The sequence below is a fragment of the Nerophis lumbriciformis genome, linkage group LG26, assembly GCF_033978685.3.
Source record: "Nerophis lumbriciformis linkage group LG26, RoL_Nlum_v2.1, whole genome shotgun sequence".
Classification (NCBI taxonomy): domain Eukaryota; kingdom Metazoa; phylum Chordata; class Actinopteri; order Syngnathiformes; family Syngnathidae; genus Nerophis; species Nerophis lumbriciformis.
Window position 1 is genome coordinate 1,135,660 of NC_084573.2, and position 21,796 is coordinate 1,157,455.

The window sequence follows — 21,796 nt, forward strand, 5'->3', positions numbered from 1 at the left end:
ATATGACATTATTACTGACAGGAAGTAGTAAATATGACATTATTACTGATAAGAAGTAGTAAATATGACATTATTACTGATAGGAAGTAGTAAATATGACATTATTACTGACAGGAAGTAGTAAATATGACATTATTACTGATAGGAAGTAGTAAATATGACATTATTACTGATAGGAAGTAGTAAATATGACATTATTACTGATAGGAAGTAGTAAATATGACATTATTACTGATAGGAAGTAGTAAATATGACATTATTACTGATAGGAAGTAGTAAATATAACATTATTACTGATAGGAAGTAGTAAATATGACATTATTACTGATAAGAAGTAGTAAATATGACATTATTACTGATAGGAAGTAGTAAATATGACATTATTACTGACAGGAAGTAGTAAATATGACATTATTACTGATAGGAAGTAGTAAATATTTGGATCATGAGGAAGGTGTAAAATCGAGAGGAACGTATGGACCGTGTGGAACATGTAAATAGTCTAGCAGAGTCTCCTGTCAGAGAGAGTTTCAATTCCCACCTCCGGAAGAACTTTGAACATGTCACGAGGGAGGTGCTGGACATTGAGTCCGAGTGGACCATGTTCCGCGCCTCTATTGTCGAGGCGGCTGATTGGAGCTGTGGCCGCAAGGTAGTTGGTGCTTGTCGTGGCGGTAATCCTAGAACCCGTTGGTGGACACCGGCGGTGAGGGATGCCGTCAAGCTGAAGAAGGAGTCCTATCGGGTTCTTTTGGCTCATAGGACTCCTGAGGCAGCGGACAGGTACCGACAGGCCAAGCGGTGTGCGGCTTCAGCGGTCGCAGAGGCAAAAACTCGGACATGGGAGGAGTTCGGTGAGGCCATGGAAAACGACTTCCGGACGGCTTCGAAGCAATTCTGGACCACCATCCGCCGCCTCAGGAAGGGGAAGCAGTGCACTGTCAACACCGTGTATGGTGAGGATGGTGTTCTGCTGACCTCGACTGCGGATGTTGTGGATCGGTGGAGGGAATGCTTCGAAGACCTCCTCAATCCCACCAGCACGTCTTCCTACGAGGAAGCAGTGCCTGGGGAATCTGTGGTGGGCTCTCCTATTTCTGGGGCTGAGGTTGCTGAGGTAGTTAAAAAGCTCCTCGGTGGCAAGGCCCCGGGGGTGGATGAGATCCGCCCGGAGTTCCTTAAGGCTCTGGATGCTGTAGGGCTGTCTTGGTTGACAAGACTCTGCAGCATCGCGTGGACATCGGGGGCGGTACCACTGGATTGGCAGACCGGGGTGGTGGTTCCTCTCTTTAAGAAGGGGAACCGGAGGGTGTGTTCTAACTATCGTGGGATCACACTCCTCAGCCTTCCCGGTAAGGTCTATTCAGGTGTACTGGAGAGGAGGCTACGCCGGATAGTCCAACCTCGGATCCAGGAGGAACAGTGTGGTTTTCGTTCTGGTCGTGGAACTGTGGACCAGCTCTATACTCTCGGCAGGGTCCTTGAGGGTGCATGGGAGTTTGCCCAACCAGTCTACATGTGTTTTGTGGACTTCGAGAAGGCATTCGACCGTGTCCCTCGGGAAGTCCTGTGGGGAGTGCTCAGGGAGTATGGGGTATTGGACTGTCTGATTGTGGCAGTCCGCTCCCTGTATGCTCAGTGCCAGAGCTTGGTCCGCATTGCCGGTAGTAAGTCGGACACGTTTCCAGTGAGGGTTGGACTCCGCCAAGGCTGCCCTTTGTCACACATTCTGTTCATAACTTTTATGGACAGAATTTCTAGGCGCAGTCAAGGCGTTGAGGGGATCCGGTTTGGTGGCTGCAGGATTAGGTCTCTGCTTTTTAAACATGATGTGGTCCTGATGGCTTCATCTGGCCAGGATCTTCAGCTCTCGCTGGATCGGTTCGCAGCCGAGTGTGAAGCGACTGGGATGAGAATCAGCACCTCCAAGTCCGAGTCCATGGTTCTCGCCCGGAAAAGGGTGGAGTGCCATCTCCGGGTTGGGGAGGAGATCTTGCCCCAAGTGGAGGAGTTCAAGTACCTCGGAGTCTTGTTCACGAGTGAGGGAAGAGTGGATGATGAGATCGACAGGCGGATCGGTGCGGCGTCTTCAGTAATGCGGACGCTGTATCGATCCGTTGTGGTGAAGAAGGAGATGAGCCGGAAGGCAAAGCTCTCAATTTACCGGTCGATCTACGTTCCCATCCTCACCTATGGTCATGAGCTTTGGGTCATGACCGAAAGGACAAGATCACGGGTACAAGCGGCCCAAATGAGTTTCCTCCGCCGGGTGGCGGGGCTCTCCCTTAGAGATAGGGTGAGAAGCTCTGCCATCCGGGGGGAGCTCAAAGTAAAGCCGCTGCTCCTCCACATGGAGAGGAGCCAGATGAGGTGGTTCGGGCATCTGGTCAGGATGCCACCCGAACGCCTCCCTAGGGAGGTGTTTAGGGCACGTCCGACCGGTAGGAGGCCGCGGGGAAGACCCAAGACACGTTGGGAAGACTATGTCTCCCGGCTGGCCTGGGAACGCCTCGGGATCCCCGGGAGGAGCTGGACGAAGTGGCTGGGGAGAGGGAAGTCTGGGCTTCCCTGCTTAGGCTGCTGCCCCCGTGACCTCACCTTGGATAAGCGGAAGAAGATGGATGGATGTAAATAGTGTGGAACGTGTAAATAGTGTGGAACGTGTGGATCTTGTGGAAGGTGGGAGAAGAAGGCTGGCCAAATGTTAGGGAACAGCAGAATCAAGCCCAGGTTCTAGTTTGTTTTCTCCATGTAAGGTTCTTTGTCTCCCTCCAGACTTTGCCCATAAACGCCAGCCAATCACCATGAGTGTCTTGACCCTCTCACCTGTGACCCCCCAGCCGCCCTCCCCCATGTTGACTTCTACCACCCCCACCCTGGACCCCCACACCCCCACCCTGGACCGGGAGGGCGGGTCCTGGGCTGCGACAGGCTCCGCCCACAGGTGAGCCTCCGGCGACCGTGACGCCAGAAAGCGAAGATGATTGTTGCGATGATTGTGTCTGCAGGTCCTCCCACAAGCCGCCGCCCCTCCACTCGGGCGCAGACTGGAAGGTGGTGCTTCACCTGCCTGACATCCACACCTGGCTGAGAGCCACCGCCAGCAGGGTGACGCACCTGTCGCACTCTGTGGGCCAAGATGGCGCCAACAGACACGTGGACGCACACCTGCTGCAGCTCAAGGTAAACCCGAGTGTGTGTGTGTGTGTGTGTGTGTGTGTGTGTGTGTGTGTGTGTGTGTCACTTCCCTTCATGACTGAAAATGCTCTCTTTGGCGTCACCTGCTGGTGGAAAAAGGCAACATTTACTCTGTCAATTGTTTTGGTTCAAACTGGCCCTGTGATGAGGTGGTGACTTGTCCAGGGTGTACACCGCCTTCCGCCCGAATGCAGCTGAGATAGGCCCCTGCGACCCCAAAAGGGACAAGCGGTAAAAAATGGACGGATGGATGTAAACTTAGTAGTGATCAAAGTGAATGGATCCAACAGACAGAGGGCTTTTATTAGGAAGAATGGCGCCATCTGCTGGCTGAAAGACAGAAAAGCAGTCACGCATCAGCGGGGCTTTTCCGCCATCTGCTGGTCATTATGTGGAATTACAACCAGGAATTGTTTTCTAATATTTATAAATATTTATAAATATCAATATTAGCCCTAATCATCCATCCATCCATTTCCTACCGCTTGTCCCTCTCTGGGATTCAATTAAACTCGAGTAGTTTGCATCATTATGAAATGTTATCTGAATATTTGTGAATATCCAGTCAAATTATTATTATTGTTCGTAATATTTATGATATATATGCATTATGTATTTTTTTATTTATTTAAAATATTACAATTATATTGTGACAGACAGTCAGTTAGTCTGCTATGTTGAAATATTTACTACTTCCTATCAGTAATAATGTCATATTTACTACTTCCTATCAGTAATAATGTCATATTTACTACTTCCTATCAGTAATAATGTCATATTTACTACTTCCTATCAGTAATAATGTCATATTTACTACTTCCTATCAGTAATAATGTCATATTTACTACTTCCTATCAGTAATAATGTCATATTTACTACTTCCTATCAGTAATAATGTCATATTTACTACTTCCTATCAGTAATAATATCATATTTACTACTTCCTATCAGTAATAATGTCATATTTACTACTTCCTATCAGTAATAATGTCATATTTACTACTTCCTACCAGTAATAATATCATATTTAATACTTCCTATCAGTAATAATGTCATATTTACTACTTCCTATCAGTAATAATGTCATATTTAATACTTCCTATCAGTAATAATGTCATATTTACTACTTCCTATCAGTAATAATGTCATATTTAATACTTCCTATCAGTAATAATGTCATATTTACTACTTCCTATCAGTAATAATGTCATATTTACTACTTCCTGTCAGTAATAATGTCATATTTACTACTTCCTATCAGTAATAATGTCATACTTACTACTTCCTGTCAGTAATAATGTCATATTTACTACTTCCTGTCAGTAATAATGTCATATTTACTACTTCCTGTCAGTAATAATGTCATATTTACTACTTCCTGTCAGTAATAATGTCATATTTACTACTTCCTATCAGTAATAATGTCATATTTACTACTTCCTATCAGTAATAATGTCATATTTACTACTTCCTATCAGTAATAATGTCATATTTACTACTTCCTATCAGTAATAATGTCATATTTACTACTTCCTATCAGTAATAATGTCATATTTACTACTTCCTATCAGTAATAATGTCATATTTACTACTTCCTATCAGTAATAATGTCATATTTACTACTTCCTATCAGTAATAATGTCATATTTACTACTTCCTATCAGTAATAATGTCATATTTACTACTTCCTATCAGTAATAATGTCATATTTACTACTTCCTATCAGTAATAATGTCATATTTACTACTTCCTATCAGTAATAATGTCATATTTACTACTTCCTATCAGTAATAATGTCATATTTACTACTTCCTATCAGTAATAATGTCATATTTACTACTTCCTATCAGTAATAATGTCATATTTACTACTTCCTATCAGTAATAATGTCATATTTACTACTTCCTATCAGTAATAATGTCATATTTACTACTTCCTATCAGTAATAATGTCATATTTACTACTTCCTATCAGTAATAATGTCATATTTACTACTTCCTATCAGTAATAATGTCATATTTACTACTTCCTATCAGTAATAATGTCATATTTACTACTTCCTATCAGTAATAATGTCATATTTACTACTTCCTATCAGTAATAATGTCATATTTACTACTTCCTATCAGTAATAATGTCATATTTACTACTTCCTATCAGTAATAATGTCATATTTACTACTTCCTATCAGTAATAATGTCATATTTACTACTTCCTATCAGTAATAATGTCATATTTACTACTTCCTATCAGTAATAATGTCATATTTACTACTTCCTATCAGTAATAATGTCATATTTACTACTTCCTATCAGTACTAATGTAATATTTGTAGTACCGCTGTGTGACCACTGGGTGTCAGTAAGACTCCATGGATGTAACGTGACTCTCCCACACTCTTACAAACACTTTATTGACCAGCAGACTTCTGGCCGGCCTTCCAGCTCCTAAGAAAGTCCTAAATCCAGACCAAGACGTGATCCCTCGTTCCTTAGCTCATGTCGGACATTTCCTGACAGTTTCTATCAATCAGTTCTTATCAATCAATATCCATCAATGAGTGTGTATGGATCAGTAGGACTCTGCCGCCATCTTGTGGCCAAAGTGAGTACGACAACAAAGCAGACATGACAACAAAGTCTTTGGAACCTCATTTTAGAACCACTTTCAATACACAACCATCATGGAGCACAATGCACACAACATGCACACAACATGCACACAGCAATCACACAACATGCACACAGCAATCACACAACATTCACACAACATCCACGCAACATCCACATAACATTCACACAAAAGTCACACAACATGCATACAACATTAACACACCATTAAAACAACATGCACACAACATTAAAAAACATGCATACAACATTAACACAACAATACACAACATTCACACATGAATCACACAACAATCACACATTAACACAACATCCACACAACATTACCACAACATGCATACAACATGCACACAACATTCACACGACAATCACACAACATTAACACAACATTCACACAACATATACACATTATTCACACATAACTCACACAACATTAACACAACATGCTTACAACATTAACACAACATTCACACAACATTAACACAACATTCACACAACATTTACACAACATATACACATTATTCACACAAGAATTACACAACATTAACACAACATGCATACAGCATTAACACAACATTAACACAACATGCATACAACAGTAACACAACATGCATACAACATTAACACAACATTAACACAACATTTACACAACATATACACATTATTCACACAAAAATTACACAACATTAACACAACATGCATACAGCATTAACACAACATTAACACAACATTAACACAACATTCACACAACATTTACACAACATATACACATTATTCACACAAAAATTACACAACATTAACACAACATGCATACAGCATTAACACAACATTAACACAACATGCATACAACAGTAACACAACATGCATACAACATTAACACAACATTAACACAACATGCATACAATATTAACACAACATTAACACAACATGCATACAACAGTAACACAACATTCACACAACATGCATACAACATTAACACAACATGCATACAACAGTAACACAACATTCACACAACATGCATACAACATTAACACAACATGCATACAACAGTAACACAACATTAACACAAAATGCATACAAAATTAACACAACATCAACACAACATTCACATAACACTCACACAACATTTACACAACATATACACATTATTCACACAAAAATCACACAACATTAACACAACATGCATACAACATTAACACAACATTAACACACCATGCATACAACATTAACACAACATCCACACAACATTAACACAACATTAACATAACATTCACACAACATTTACACAACATATACATATTATTCACAAAAAAATCACATAACATTAACACAACATGCATACAACATTAACACAACATTAACACAACATAAACACAACATGCATACAACATTAACACAACATGCATACAACATTAACACAACATTAACATAACATTCACACAACATGTACACAACATATACACATTATTCACACAAAAATCACACAACATTAACACAACATGCATACAACATTCACACAACATTAACACGACATGCATACAACAGTAACACAACATTCACACAACATGCATACAACATTAACACAACATGCATACAACAGTAACACAACATGCATACAACATTAACACAACATTAACACAACATGCATACAATATTAACACAACATTAACACAACATGCATACAACAGTAACACAACATTCACACAACATACATACAACATTAACACAACATGCATACAACATTAACACAACATGCATACAACAGTAACACAACATGCATACAACATTAACACAACATTAACACAACATGCATACAATATTAACACAACATCAACACAACATTCACATAACACTCACACAACATTTACACAACATATACACATTATTCACACAAAAATCACACAACATTAACACAACATGCATACAACATTAACACAACATTAACACACCATGCATACAACATTAACACAACATGCATACAACATTAACACAACATTAACATAACATTCACACATTTACACAACATATACATATTATTCACACAAAAATCACATAACATTAACACAACATGCATACAACAATAACACAACATTAACACAACATAAACACAACATGCATACAACATTAACACAACATTAACACAACATTAACATAACATTCACACAACTTTTACACAACATATACACATTATTCACACAAAAATCACACAACAGTAACACAACATGCATACAACATTAACACAACATGCATACAACATTAACACAACATTAACATAACATTCACACAACATTTACACAACATATACATATTATTCACAAAAAAATCACATAACATTAACACAACATGCATACAACATTAACACAACATTAACACAACATAAACACAACATGCATACAACATTAACACAACATGCATACAACATTAACACAACATTAACATAACATTCACACAACATGTACACAACATATACACATTATTCACACAAAAATCACACAACATTAACACAACATGCATACAACATTCACACAACATTAACACGACATGCATACAACAGTAACACAACATTCACACAACATGCATACAACATTAACACAACATGCATACAACAGTAACACAACATGCATACAACATTAACACAACATTAACACAACATGCATACAATATTAACACAACATTAACACAACATGCATACAACAGTAACACAACATTCACACAACATACATACAACATTAACACAACATGCATACAACATTAACACAACATGCATACAACAGTAACACAACATGCATACAACATTAACACAACATTAACACAACATGCATACAATATTAACACAACATCAACACAACATTCACATAACACTCACACAACATTTACACAACATATACACATTATTCACACAAAAATCACACAACATTAACACAACATGCATACAACATTAACACAACATTAACACACCATGCATACAACATTAACACAACATGCATACAACATTAACACAACATTAACATAACATTCACACATTTACACAACATATACATATTATTCACACAAAAATCACATAACATTAACACAACATGCATACAACAATAACACAACATTAACACAACATAAACACAACATGCATACAACATTAACACAACATTAACACAACATTAACATAACATTCACACAACTTTTACACAACATATACACATTATTCACACAAAAATCACACAACAGTAACACAACATGCATACAACATTAACACAACATGCATACAACATTAACACAACATTAACATAACATTCACACAACATTTACACAACATATACACATTATTCACACAAAAATCACACAACATTAACACAACATGCATACAACATTCACACAACATTAACACGACATGCATACAACAGTAACACAACATTCACACAACATGCATACAACATTAACACAACATGCATACAACAGTAACACAACATGCATACAACATTAACACAACATTAACACAACATGCATACAATATTAACACAACATTAACACAACATGCATACAACAGTAACACAACATTCACACAACATACATACAACATTAACACAACATGCATACAACATTAACACAACATGCATACAACAGTAACACAACATGCATACAACATTAACACAACATTAACACAACATGCATACAATATTAACACAACATCAACACAACATTCACATAACACTCACACAACATTTACACAACATATACACATTATTCACACAAAAATCACACAACATTAACACAACATGCATACAACATTAACACAACATTAACACACCATGCATACAACATTAACACAACATGCATACAACATTAACACAACATTAACATAACATTCACACATTTACACAACATATACATATTATTCACACAAAAATCACATAACATTAACACAACATGCATACAACAATAACACAACATTAACACAACATAAACACAACATGCATACAACATTAACACAACATTAACACAACATTAACATAACATTCACACAACTTTTACACAACATATACACATTATTCACACAAAAATCACACAACAGTAACACAACATGCATACAACATTAACACAACATGCATACAACATTAACACAACATTAACATAACATTCACACAACATGTACACAACATATACACATTATTCACACAAAAATCACACAACATTAACACAACATGCATACAACATTCACACAACATTAACACGACATGCATACAACAGTAACACAACATTCACACAACATGCATACAACATTAACACAACATGCATACAACAGTAACACAACATGCATACAACATTAACACAACATTAACACAACATGCATACAATATTAACACAACATTAACACAACATGCATACAACAGTAACACAACATTCACACAACATACATACAACATTAACACAACATGCATACAACATTAACACAACATGCATACAACAGTAACACAACATGCATACAACATTAACACAACATTAACACAACATGCATACAATATTAACACAACATCAACACAACATTCACATAACACTCACACAACATTTACACAACATATACACATTATTCACACAAAAATCACACAACATTAACACAACATGCATACAACATTAACACAACATTAACACACCATGCATACAACATTAACACAACATGCATACAACATTAACACAACATTAACATAACATTCACACATTTACACAACATATACATATTATTCACACAAAAATCACATAACATTAACACAACATGCATACAACAATAACACAACATTAACACAACATAAACACAACATGCATACAACATTAACACAACATTAACACAACATTAACATAACATTCACACAACTTTTACACAACATATACACATTATTCACACAAAAATCACACAACAGTAACACAACATGCATACAACATTAACACAACATGCATACAACATTAACACAACATTAACATAACATTCACACAACATTTACACAACATATACACATTATTCACACAAAAATCACACAACATTAACACAACATGCATACAACATTCACACAACATTAACACGACATGCATACAACAGTAACACAACATTCACACAACATGCATACAACATTAACACAACATGCATACAACAGTAACACAACATGCATACAACATTAACACAACATTAACACAACATGCATACAATATTAACACAACATTAACACAACATGCATACAACAGTAACACAACATTCACACAACATACATACAACATTAACACAACATGCATACAACATTAACACAACATGCATACAACAGTAACACAACATGCATACAACATTAACACAACATTAACACAACATGCATACAATATTAACACAACATCAACACAACATTCACATAACACTCACACAACATTTACACAACATATACACATTATTCACACAAAAATCACACAACATTAACACAACATGCATACAACATTAACACAACATTAACACACCATGCATACAACATTAACACAACATGCATACAACATTAACACAACATTAACATAACATTCACACATTTACACAACATATACATATTATTCACACAAAAATCACATAACATTAACACAACATGCATACAACAATAACACAACATTAACACAACATAAACACAACATGCATACAACATTAACACAACATTAACACAACATTAACATAACATTCACACAACTTTTACACAACATATACACATTATTCACACAAAAATCACACAACAGTAACACAACATGCATACAACATTAACACAACATGCATACAACATTAACACAACATTAACATAACATTCACACAACATGTACACAACATATACACATTATTCACACAAAAATCACACAACATTAACACAACATGCATACAACATTCACACAACATTAACACGACATGCATACAACAGTAACACAACATTCACACAACATGCATACAACATTAACACAACATGCATACAACAGTAACACAACATGCATACAACATTAACACAACATTAACACAACATGCATACAATATTAACACAACATTAACACAACATGCATACAACAGTAACACAACATTCACACAACATACATACAACATTAACACAACATGCATACAACATTAACACAACATGCATACAACAGTAACACAACATGCATACAACATTAACACAACATTAACACAACATGCATACAATATTAACACAACATCAACACAACATTCACATAACACTCACACAACATTTACACAACATATACACATTATTCACACAAAAATCACACAACATTAACACAACATGCATACAACATTAACACAACATTAACACACCATGCATACAACATTAACACAACATGCATACAACATTAACACAACATTAACATAACATTCACACATTTACACAACATATACATATTATTCACACAAAAATCACATAACATTAACACAACATGCATACAACAATAACACAACATTAACACAACATAAACACAACATGCATACAACATTAACACAACATTAACACAACATTAACATAACATTCACACAACTTTTACACAACATATACACATTATTCACACAAAAATCACACAACAGTAACACAACATGCATACAACATTAACACAACATGCATACAACATTAACACAACATTAACATAACATTCACACAACATTTACACAACATATACACATTATTCACACAAAAATCACACAACATTAACACAACATGCATACAACATTCACACAACATTAACACGACATGCATACAACAGTAACACAACATTCACACAACATGCATACAACATTAACACAACATGCATACAACAGTAACACAACATGCATACAACATTAACACAACATTAACACAACATGCATACAATATTAACACAACATTAACACAACATGCATACAACAGTAACACAACATTCACACAACATACATACAACATTAACACAACATGCATACAACATTAACACAACATGCATACAACAGTAACACAACATGCATACAACATTAACACAACATTAACACAACATGCATACAATATTAACACAACATCAACACAACATTCACATAACACTCACACAACATTTACACAACATATACACATTATTCACACAAAAATCACACAACATTAACACAACATGCATACAACATTAACACAACATTAACACACCATGCATACAACATTAACACAACATGCATACAACATTAACACAACATTAACATAACATTCACACATTTACACAACATATACATATTATTCACACAAAAATCACATAACATTAACACAACATGCATACAACAATAACACAACATTAACACAACATAAACACAACATGCATACAACATTAACACAACATTAACACAACATTAACATAACATTCACACAACTTTTACACAACATATACACATTATTCACACAAAAATCACACAACAGTAACACAACATGCATACAACATTAACACAACATGCATACAACATTAACACAACATTAACATAACATTCACACAACATTTACACAACATATACACATTATTCACACAAAAATCACACAACATTAACACAACATGCATACAACATTCACACAACATTAACACGACATGCATACAACAGTAACACAACATTCACACAACATGCATACAACATTAACACAACATGCATACAACAGTAACACAACATGCATACAACATTAACACAACATTAACACAACATGCATACAATATTAACACAACATTAACACAACATGCATACAACAGTAACACAACATTCACACAACATACATACAACATTAACACAACATGCATACAACATTAACACAACATGCATACAACAGTAACACAACATGCATACAACATTAACACAACATTAACACAACATGCATACAATATTAACACAACATCAACACAACATTCACATAACACTCACACAACATTTACACAACATATACACATTATTCACACAAAAATCACACAACATTAACACAACATGCATACAACATTAACACAACATTAACACACCATGCATACAACATTAACACAACATGCATACAACATTAACACAACATTAACATAACATTCACACATTTACACAACATATACATATTATTCACACAAAAATCACATAACATTAACACAACATGCATACAACAATAACACAACATTAACACAACATAAACACAACATGCATACAACATTAACACAACATTAACACAACATTAACATAACATTCACACAACTTTTACACAACATATACACATTATTCACACAAAAATCACACAACAGTAACACAACATGCATACAACATTAACACAACATGCATACAACATTAACACAACATTAACATAACATTCACACAACATGTACACAACATATACACATTATTCACACAAAAATCACACAACATTAACACAACATGCATACAACATTCACACAACATTAACACGACATGCATACAACAGTAACACAACATTCACACAACATGCATACAACATTAACACAACATGCATACAACAGTAACACAACATGCATACAACATTAACACAACATTAACACAACATGCATACAATATTAACACAACATTAACACAACATGCATACAACAGTAACACAACATTCACACAACATACATACAACATTAACACAACATGCATACAACATTAACACAACATGCATACAACAGTAACACAACATGCATACAACATTAACACAACATTAACACAACATGCATACAATATTAACACAACATCAACACAACATTCACATAACACTCACACAACATTTACACAACATATACACATTATTCACACAAAAATCACACAACATTAACACAACATGCATACAACATTAACACAACATTAACACACCATGCATACAACATTAACACAACATGCATACAACATTAACACAACATTAACATAACATTCACACATTTACACAACATATACATATTATTCACACAAAAATCACATAACATTAACACAACATGCATACAACAATAACACAACATTAACACAACATAAACACAACATGCATACAACATTAACACAACATTAACACAACATTAACATAACATTCACACAACTTTTACACAACATATACACATTATTCACACAAAAATCACACAACAGTAACACAACATGCATACAACATTAACACAACATGCATACAACATTAACACAACATTAACATAACATTCACACAACATTTACACAACATATACACATTATTCACACAAAAATCACACAACATTAACACAACATGCATACAACATTCACACAACATTAACACGACATGCATACAACAGTAACACAACATTCACACAACATGCATACAACATTAACACAACATGCATACAACAGTAACACAACATGCATACAACATTAACACAACATTAACACAACATGCATACAATATTAACACAACATTAACACAACATGCATACAACAGTAACACAACATTCACACAACATACATACAACATTAACACAACATGCATACAACATTAACACAACATGCATACAACAGTAACACAACATGCATACAACATTAACACAACATTAACACAACATGCATACAATATTAACACAACATCAACACAACATTCACATAACACTCACACAACATTTACACAACATATACACATTATTCACACAAAAATCACACAACATTAACACAACATGCATACAACATTAACACAACATTAACACACCATGCATACAACATTAACACAACATGCATACAACATTAACACAACATTAACATAACATTCACACATTTACACAACATATACATATTATTCACACAAAAATCACATAACATTAACACAACATGCATACAACAATAACACAACATTAACACAACATAAACACAACATGCATACAACATTAACACAACATTAACACAACATTAACATAACATTCACACAACTTTTACACAACATATACACATTATTCACACAAAAATCACACAACAGTAACACAACATGCATACAACATTAACACAACATGCATACAACATTAACACAACATTAACATAACATTCACACAACATTTACACAACATATACACATTATTCACACAAAAATCACACAACATTAACACAACATGCATACAACATTCACACAACATTAACACGACATGCATACAACAGTAACACAACATTCACACAACATGCATACAACATTAACACAACATGCATACAACAGTAACACAACATGCATACAACATTAACACAACATTAACACAACATGCATACAATATTAACACAACATTAACACAACATGCATACAACAGTAACACAACATTCACACAACATACATACAACATTAACACAACATTCACACAACATGCACACAATATTAACACAACATGTTAGCATGTTAGCTTATAGCATGCTAGCTTGTTAGCATGTTAGCATGTTAGCTTGTTAGCATGTTAGCATGTTAGCACGTGGAGTGTTGCTGAAGCATGAGTGTCTGCTCACACAAGTTTATTAAAAGGCCACACGGTGATGTCATCACTGTGGAATGCTGGGAAGTAGAGAGCAAGGAGACGAGGGAAGGGAACGAGGGAAGGAGACATGTCAGACCCAGCTTTTTTTTGGATCCTTCATGTCTCACAGCTGTCACCACCACTGTGTGTGTGTGTGTGTGTGTGTGTGTCTGTGTGTGTGTGTGTGTGTGTGTGTGTGTGTGTGTGTAGGGTGTGGGTAGAGGTGATCTAAAAATAACCTTTGCAACTGTTGCCCCCCCCCAGCCTCCCCACATACCCCCGTGAAAGAACACACACACACACACACACACACACACACACACACACACACACACACACACACACACACACACACACACTTGCGGGGAGCGTTGACCTCCTGGTGTGCGTCGCTCGTCTTCTTTCTTTGCGTTTACAAAACAATATCGAGGTAAGTGAACTTTGACCCTTTGTGTGTTGCTGTTGTCGAGCGGTTACACAACTTTGACGCGATCATGTGACCTTCCACGCCCTCCGCATGTCTTGTAGGACACGGTTGCCATGGTAACGTTGTCTTCAGGACTAACAACGTGTTGAGGTGCGTCTTGTTGTGTTGCTTCTGTAGGTAAACAACAACAATGGGCTGCTCCGTCACCATGGCAACCAGCAAACACAACAACACAACTTTGGATCCTGATTTTAGATACACTTTCATTTCAGAACCATCATGAATCACACAACAGTCACACAACATTCACACAACACTAAGAGAGCTTTAACACATCATTCACACAAAATTACCACACAACAATCACACAACGTATACACCACACTAACACAACATTCACACAACATTCACACAACATTCATACAACATTCACACTTAACTCCTAAACTTGCTATTTGCCAACATTGGACTCTATATTAGAATGTATATGTGTGTGTGTGTGTAAGTGTATCTGTGTGTAAATGTGTCGTTTAAGTGTGTGTAAATGTGTGTGTGTGTAAGTGTGTGTGTATGCGTGTGTTTAAGTGTGTGTAAATGTGTGTGTTTAAATGAGTCTCTGTGTGTGTGTTTAATTGTATGTAAATGTGTGTGTGTTTAAATGAGTGTGTGTGTGTATGTGTGTGTTTAGGTGTGTACATGTGTGTGTGTTTAAATGACTGTGTGTACATGTGTGTTTAAGTGTGTGTAAATGTGTGTGTGCATGTGTGTGTTTAAGTGTGTGTAAATGTGTGTGTGTTTAAATGAGTGTGTGTATGTGTGTGTGCATCAGTGTGTTTAAGTGTGTGTACATGGGTGTGTGTTTAAATGAGTGTGTGTGTGTGTGTGTTTAAATACGTGTGTGTTCTTGTATATGTGTGTACATGTGTTTTTAAGTGTGTGCAAATGTGTGTGTGTGTGTGTGTGTGTTTAAATACGTGTATGTACATATACGTGTGTGTGCGTGTGTGTTTAAGTGTGTAAATGAGTGTATGTTTTTGTGTGTGTTTAAGTGTGTGTAAATGTGTGTGTGTTTAGATGAGTGTATGTGTGTGTGTTTAGGTGTGTACATGTGTGTGTGTGTGTTTAAATGAGTGTGTGTGAAAGTGTGTGTGCATACGTATGTGTTAGTGTGTGCATGTGTGTGTTTAAGTGTGTGTAACTGCATGTGTGTGTTTAAGTGTGTGTGTAAATGTGTGTGTGTGTGTGTTTAAATGAGTCTGTGTGTGTGTGTTTAATTGTATGTAAATGTGTGTGTGTTTAAATGAGTGTGTGTGCGTATGTGTGTGTTTAATTGTGTACATTTGTGTGTGTTTAAATGAGTGTGTGTAGGTGTGTGTGCATCTGTGTGTTTAAGTGTGTGTACATGTGTGTGTGTTTAAATGAGTGTGTGTGTGTTTAAATATGTGTGTGTTCTTGTATATGTGTGTGCATGTGTTTTTAAGTGTGTGCAAATGTGTGTGTGTGTTTAAATACATGTGTGTACATATACGTGTGTGTACGTGTGTGTTTAAGTGTGTGTAAATGTGTGTGTGTTTAGATGAGTGTGTGTACGTGTTTAGGTGTGTACATGTGTGTGTGTGTGTGTTTAAATGAGTCTGTGTGGGTGTGTTTAATTGTATGTGTGTGTGTTTAAATGAGTGTGTGTGCGTATGTGTGTGTTTAAGTATGTACATGTGTGTGTGTTTAAATGAGTGTGTGTAGGTGAGTGTGCATCTGTGTGTTTGTGTGTGTGTAAATGTGTGTGTGTGTGTGTTTAAATACCTGTGTGTTCTTGTATATGTGTGTGCATGTGTTTTTAAGTGTGTGCAAATGTGTGTGTGTGTGTTTAAATACGTGTGTGTACGTGTGTGTTTAAGTGTGTAAATGAGTGTATGTCTTTGTGTGTGTTTAAGTGTGTGTAAATGTGTGTGTGTGTTCAGATGAGTGTATGTGTGTGTGTTTAGGTGTGTACATGTGTGTGTGTGTGTGTGTGTTTAAATGAGTGTGTGTGAAAGTGTGTGTGCATACATACGTGTTAGTGTGTGCATGTGTGTGTTTAAGTGTGTGTAACTGTATGTGTGTGTTTAAGTGTGTTAAATGTGTGCGTGTTTAAATGAGTGTGTGTGTAGGTGTGTGTGCATGTGTGTGTTTAAGTGTGTGTAAATGAGTGTGTGTGTACATGTACGTGTGTGTGGATGTGTGTGTTTAAGTGTGTTAAATGTGTGCGTGTTCAAATGAGTGTGTGTAGGTGTGTGCACGTGTGTGTGTTTAAATGTGTGTACGTGTATGTGTGTGTTTGAATGAGTGTGTGTGTACATGTGTGTGTTTAAGTGTGTATGTGTGTTTAGGTGTGTGTGTTTGTGTGCATCTGTGTGTTTAAGTGTGTGTACATGTGTGTGTGTTTAAATGATTGTGTGTGTGTGTTTGTACATGTGTTTGTGTGTTTAAATGAGTGTGTAGGTGTGTGTGCATCTGTGTGTTTAAGTGTGTGTACATGTGTGTGTGTTTAAATGATTGTGTGTGTGTGTAAATGTGTGTGTGTGTTTAAATATGTGTGTGTTCTTCTATATGTGTGTGCATGTGTTTTTAAGTGTGTGCAAATGTGTGTGTGTGTTTAAATACATGTGTGTACATATACGTGTGTGTACGTGTGTGTTTAAGTGTGTAAATGAGTGTATGTCTTTGTGTGTGTTTAAGTGTGTGTAAATGTGTGCATGTTTAGATGAGAGACGTGTGTGTTTAGGTGTGTACATGTCTGTGTGTGTTTAAATGAGTGTGTGTGAAAGTGTGTGTGCATACATATTTGTTAGTGTGTGCATGTGTGTGTTTAAGTGTGTGTAACTGCATGTGTGTGTTTAAGCGTGTGTAAATGTGTGTGTGTGTGTGTGTGTTTAAATGAGTCTGTGTGTGTGTGTTTAATTGTATGTAAATGTGTGTGTGTTTAAATGAGTGTGTGTGTGTGTGTATGTGTGTGTTTAAGTGTGTTCATGTGTGTGTGTTTAAATGTGTGTGTGTAGGTGAGTGTGCATCTGTGTGTTTGTGTGTGTGTAAATGTGTGTGTGTGTGTGTTTAAATACGTGTGTGTTCTTGTATTTGTGTGTGCATGTGTTTTTAAGTGTGTGCAAATGTGTGTGTGTGTGTTTAAATACGTGTGTGTACGTATACGTGTGTGTGCGTGTGTGTTTAAGTGTGTATGTCTTTGTGTGTGTTTAAGTGTGTGTAAATGTGTGTATGTTTAGATGAGTGTATGTGTGTGTTTAGGTGTGTACATGTCTGTGTGTGTTTAAATGAGTGTGTGTGAAAGTGTGTGTGCATACGTTTGTGTTAGTGTGTGCATGTGTGTGTTTAAGTGTGTGTAACTGCATGTGTGTGTTTAAGTGTGTGTAAATGTGTGTGTGTGTGTGTGTTTAAATGAGCATGTGTGTGTTTAAGTGTGTACATGTGTGTGTGTTTAAATGAGTGTGTGTAGGTGTGTGTGCATCTGTGTGTTTAAGTGTGTGTACATGTGTGTGTGTTTAAATGATTGTGTGTGTGTGTAAATGTGTGTGTGTTTAAATACGTGTGTGTTCTTGTATATGTGTGTGCATGTGTTTTTAAGTGTGTGCAAATGTGTGTGTGTGTGTGTGTGTGTTTAAATACGTGTGTGTACGTGTGTGTGCGTGTGTGTTTAAGTGTGTAAATGAGTGTATGTCTTTGTGTGCGTTTAAGTGTGTGTAAATGTGTGTGTGTTTAGATGAGTGTGTGTTTAGGTGTGTAAATGTGTGTGTAAATGTGTGTGTGTGTGTGTTTAAATGAGTGTGTGTGAAAGTGTGTGTGCATACGTATGTGTTAGTGTGTGCATGTGTGTGTTTAAGTGTGTGTAACTGTATGTGTGTGTTTAAGTGTGTTAAATGTGTTTGTGTTTAAATGAGTGTGTGTGTAGGTGTGTGTGCATGTGTGTGTTTAAGTGTGTGTAAATGAGTGTGCGTGTACATGTACGTGTGTGTGGATGTGTGTGTTTAAGTGTGTTAAATGTGTGAGTGTTTAAATGAGTGTGTCTATGTGTGTATGTGTGTTTAAATGTGTGTGTACGTGTATGTGTGTGTGGTTTTGTGTGTTTAAACGAGAGTGTGTGTACATGTGTGTGTTTGAGTGTGATAAATGTGTGTGTTTAAATTAGTGTTTATGTGTGTTTAAGTGTGTGTGTTTAATGTGTGTGTACGTGTATGTGTGTGTGGATGTGTGTGTTTAAACGAGAGTGTGTGTACATGTGTGTGTTTAAGTGTGTTAAATGTGTGTGTGTTTAAATGTGTGTGTGTGAAAGTGTGTGTGCATACGTATGTGTTAGTGTGTGCATGTGTGTGTTTAAGTGTGTGTAACTGCATGTGTGTGTTTAAGTGTGTGTAAATGTGTGTGTGTGTGTGTGTTTAAATGAGCATGTGTGTGTTTAAGTGTGTACATGTGTGTGTGTTTAAATGAGTGTGTGTAGGTGTGTGTGCATCTGTGTGTTTAAGTGTGTGTACATGTGTGTGTGTTTAAATGATTGTGTGTGTGTGTAAATGTGTGTGTGTTTAAATACGTGTGTGTCCTTGTATATGTGTGTGCATGTGTTTTTAAGTGTGTGCAAATGTGTGTGTGTGCTTAAATACGTGTGTGTACATATATGTGTGTGTACGTGTGTGTTTAAGTGTGTAAATGAGTGTATGTCTTTGTGTGTGTTTAAGTGTGTGTAAATGTGTGTGTGTTTAAATGAGTGTGTGTGTAGGTGTGTGTGCATGTGTGTGTTTAAGTGTGTGTAAATGAGTGTGTGTGTACATGTACGTGTGTGTGGATGAGTGTGTTTAAGTGTGTTAAATGTGTGTGTGTTTAAATGAGTGTGTCTATGTGTTTATGTGTGTTTAAGTGTGTGTGTTTAAATGTGTGTGTACGCGTATGTGTGTGTGGATGTGTGTGTTTAAACGAGAGTGTGTGTACATGTGTGTGTTTAAGTGTGTTAAATGTGTGTGTGTGTTTAAATGAGTGTGTGTATGTGTGTGCACGTGTGTGTGTGTGT

The 21,796-nt window shown here is 36.3% G+C and overlaps 1 protein-coding gene across 1 annotated transcript in view; it reads left to right on the forward strand.

Moving 5' to 3' along the window:
- The first annotated feature begins 2,781 nt into the window (after window positions 1–2,781).
- The window catches only part of LOC133624080 (A-kinase anchor protein 6-like), a 78,731-nt gene continuing 59,716 nt past the window's right edge, over window positions 2,782–21,796 (forward strand). The window contains exons 1-2 of the mRNA XM_061987690.1: window positions 2,782–2,944; window positions 3,009–3,183. Coding sequence (XP_061843674.1) covers window positions 2,805–2,944; window positions 3,009–3,183 — 315 coding nt within the window. The 5' untranslated portion in view covers window positions 2,782–2,804. The remainder of the gene's footprint in view (window positions 2,945–3,008; window positions 3,184–21,796) is intronic.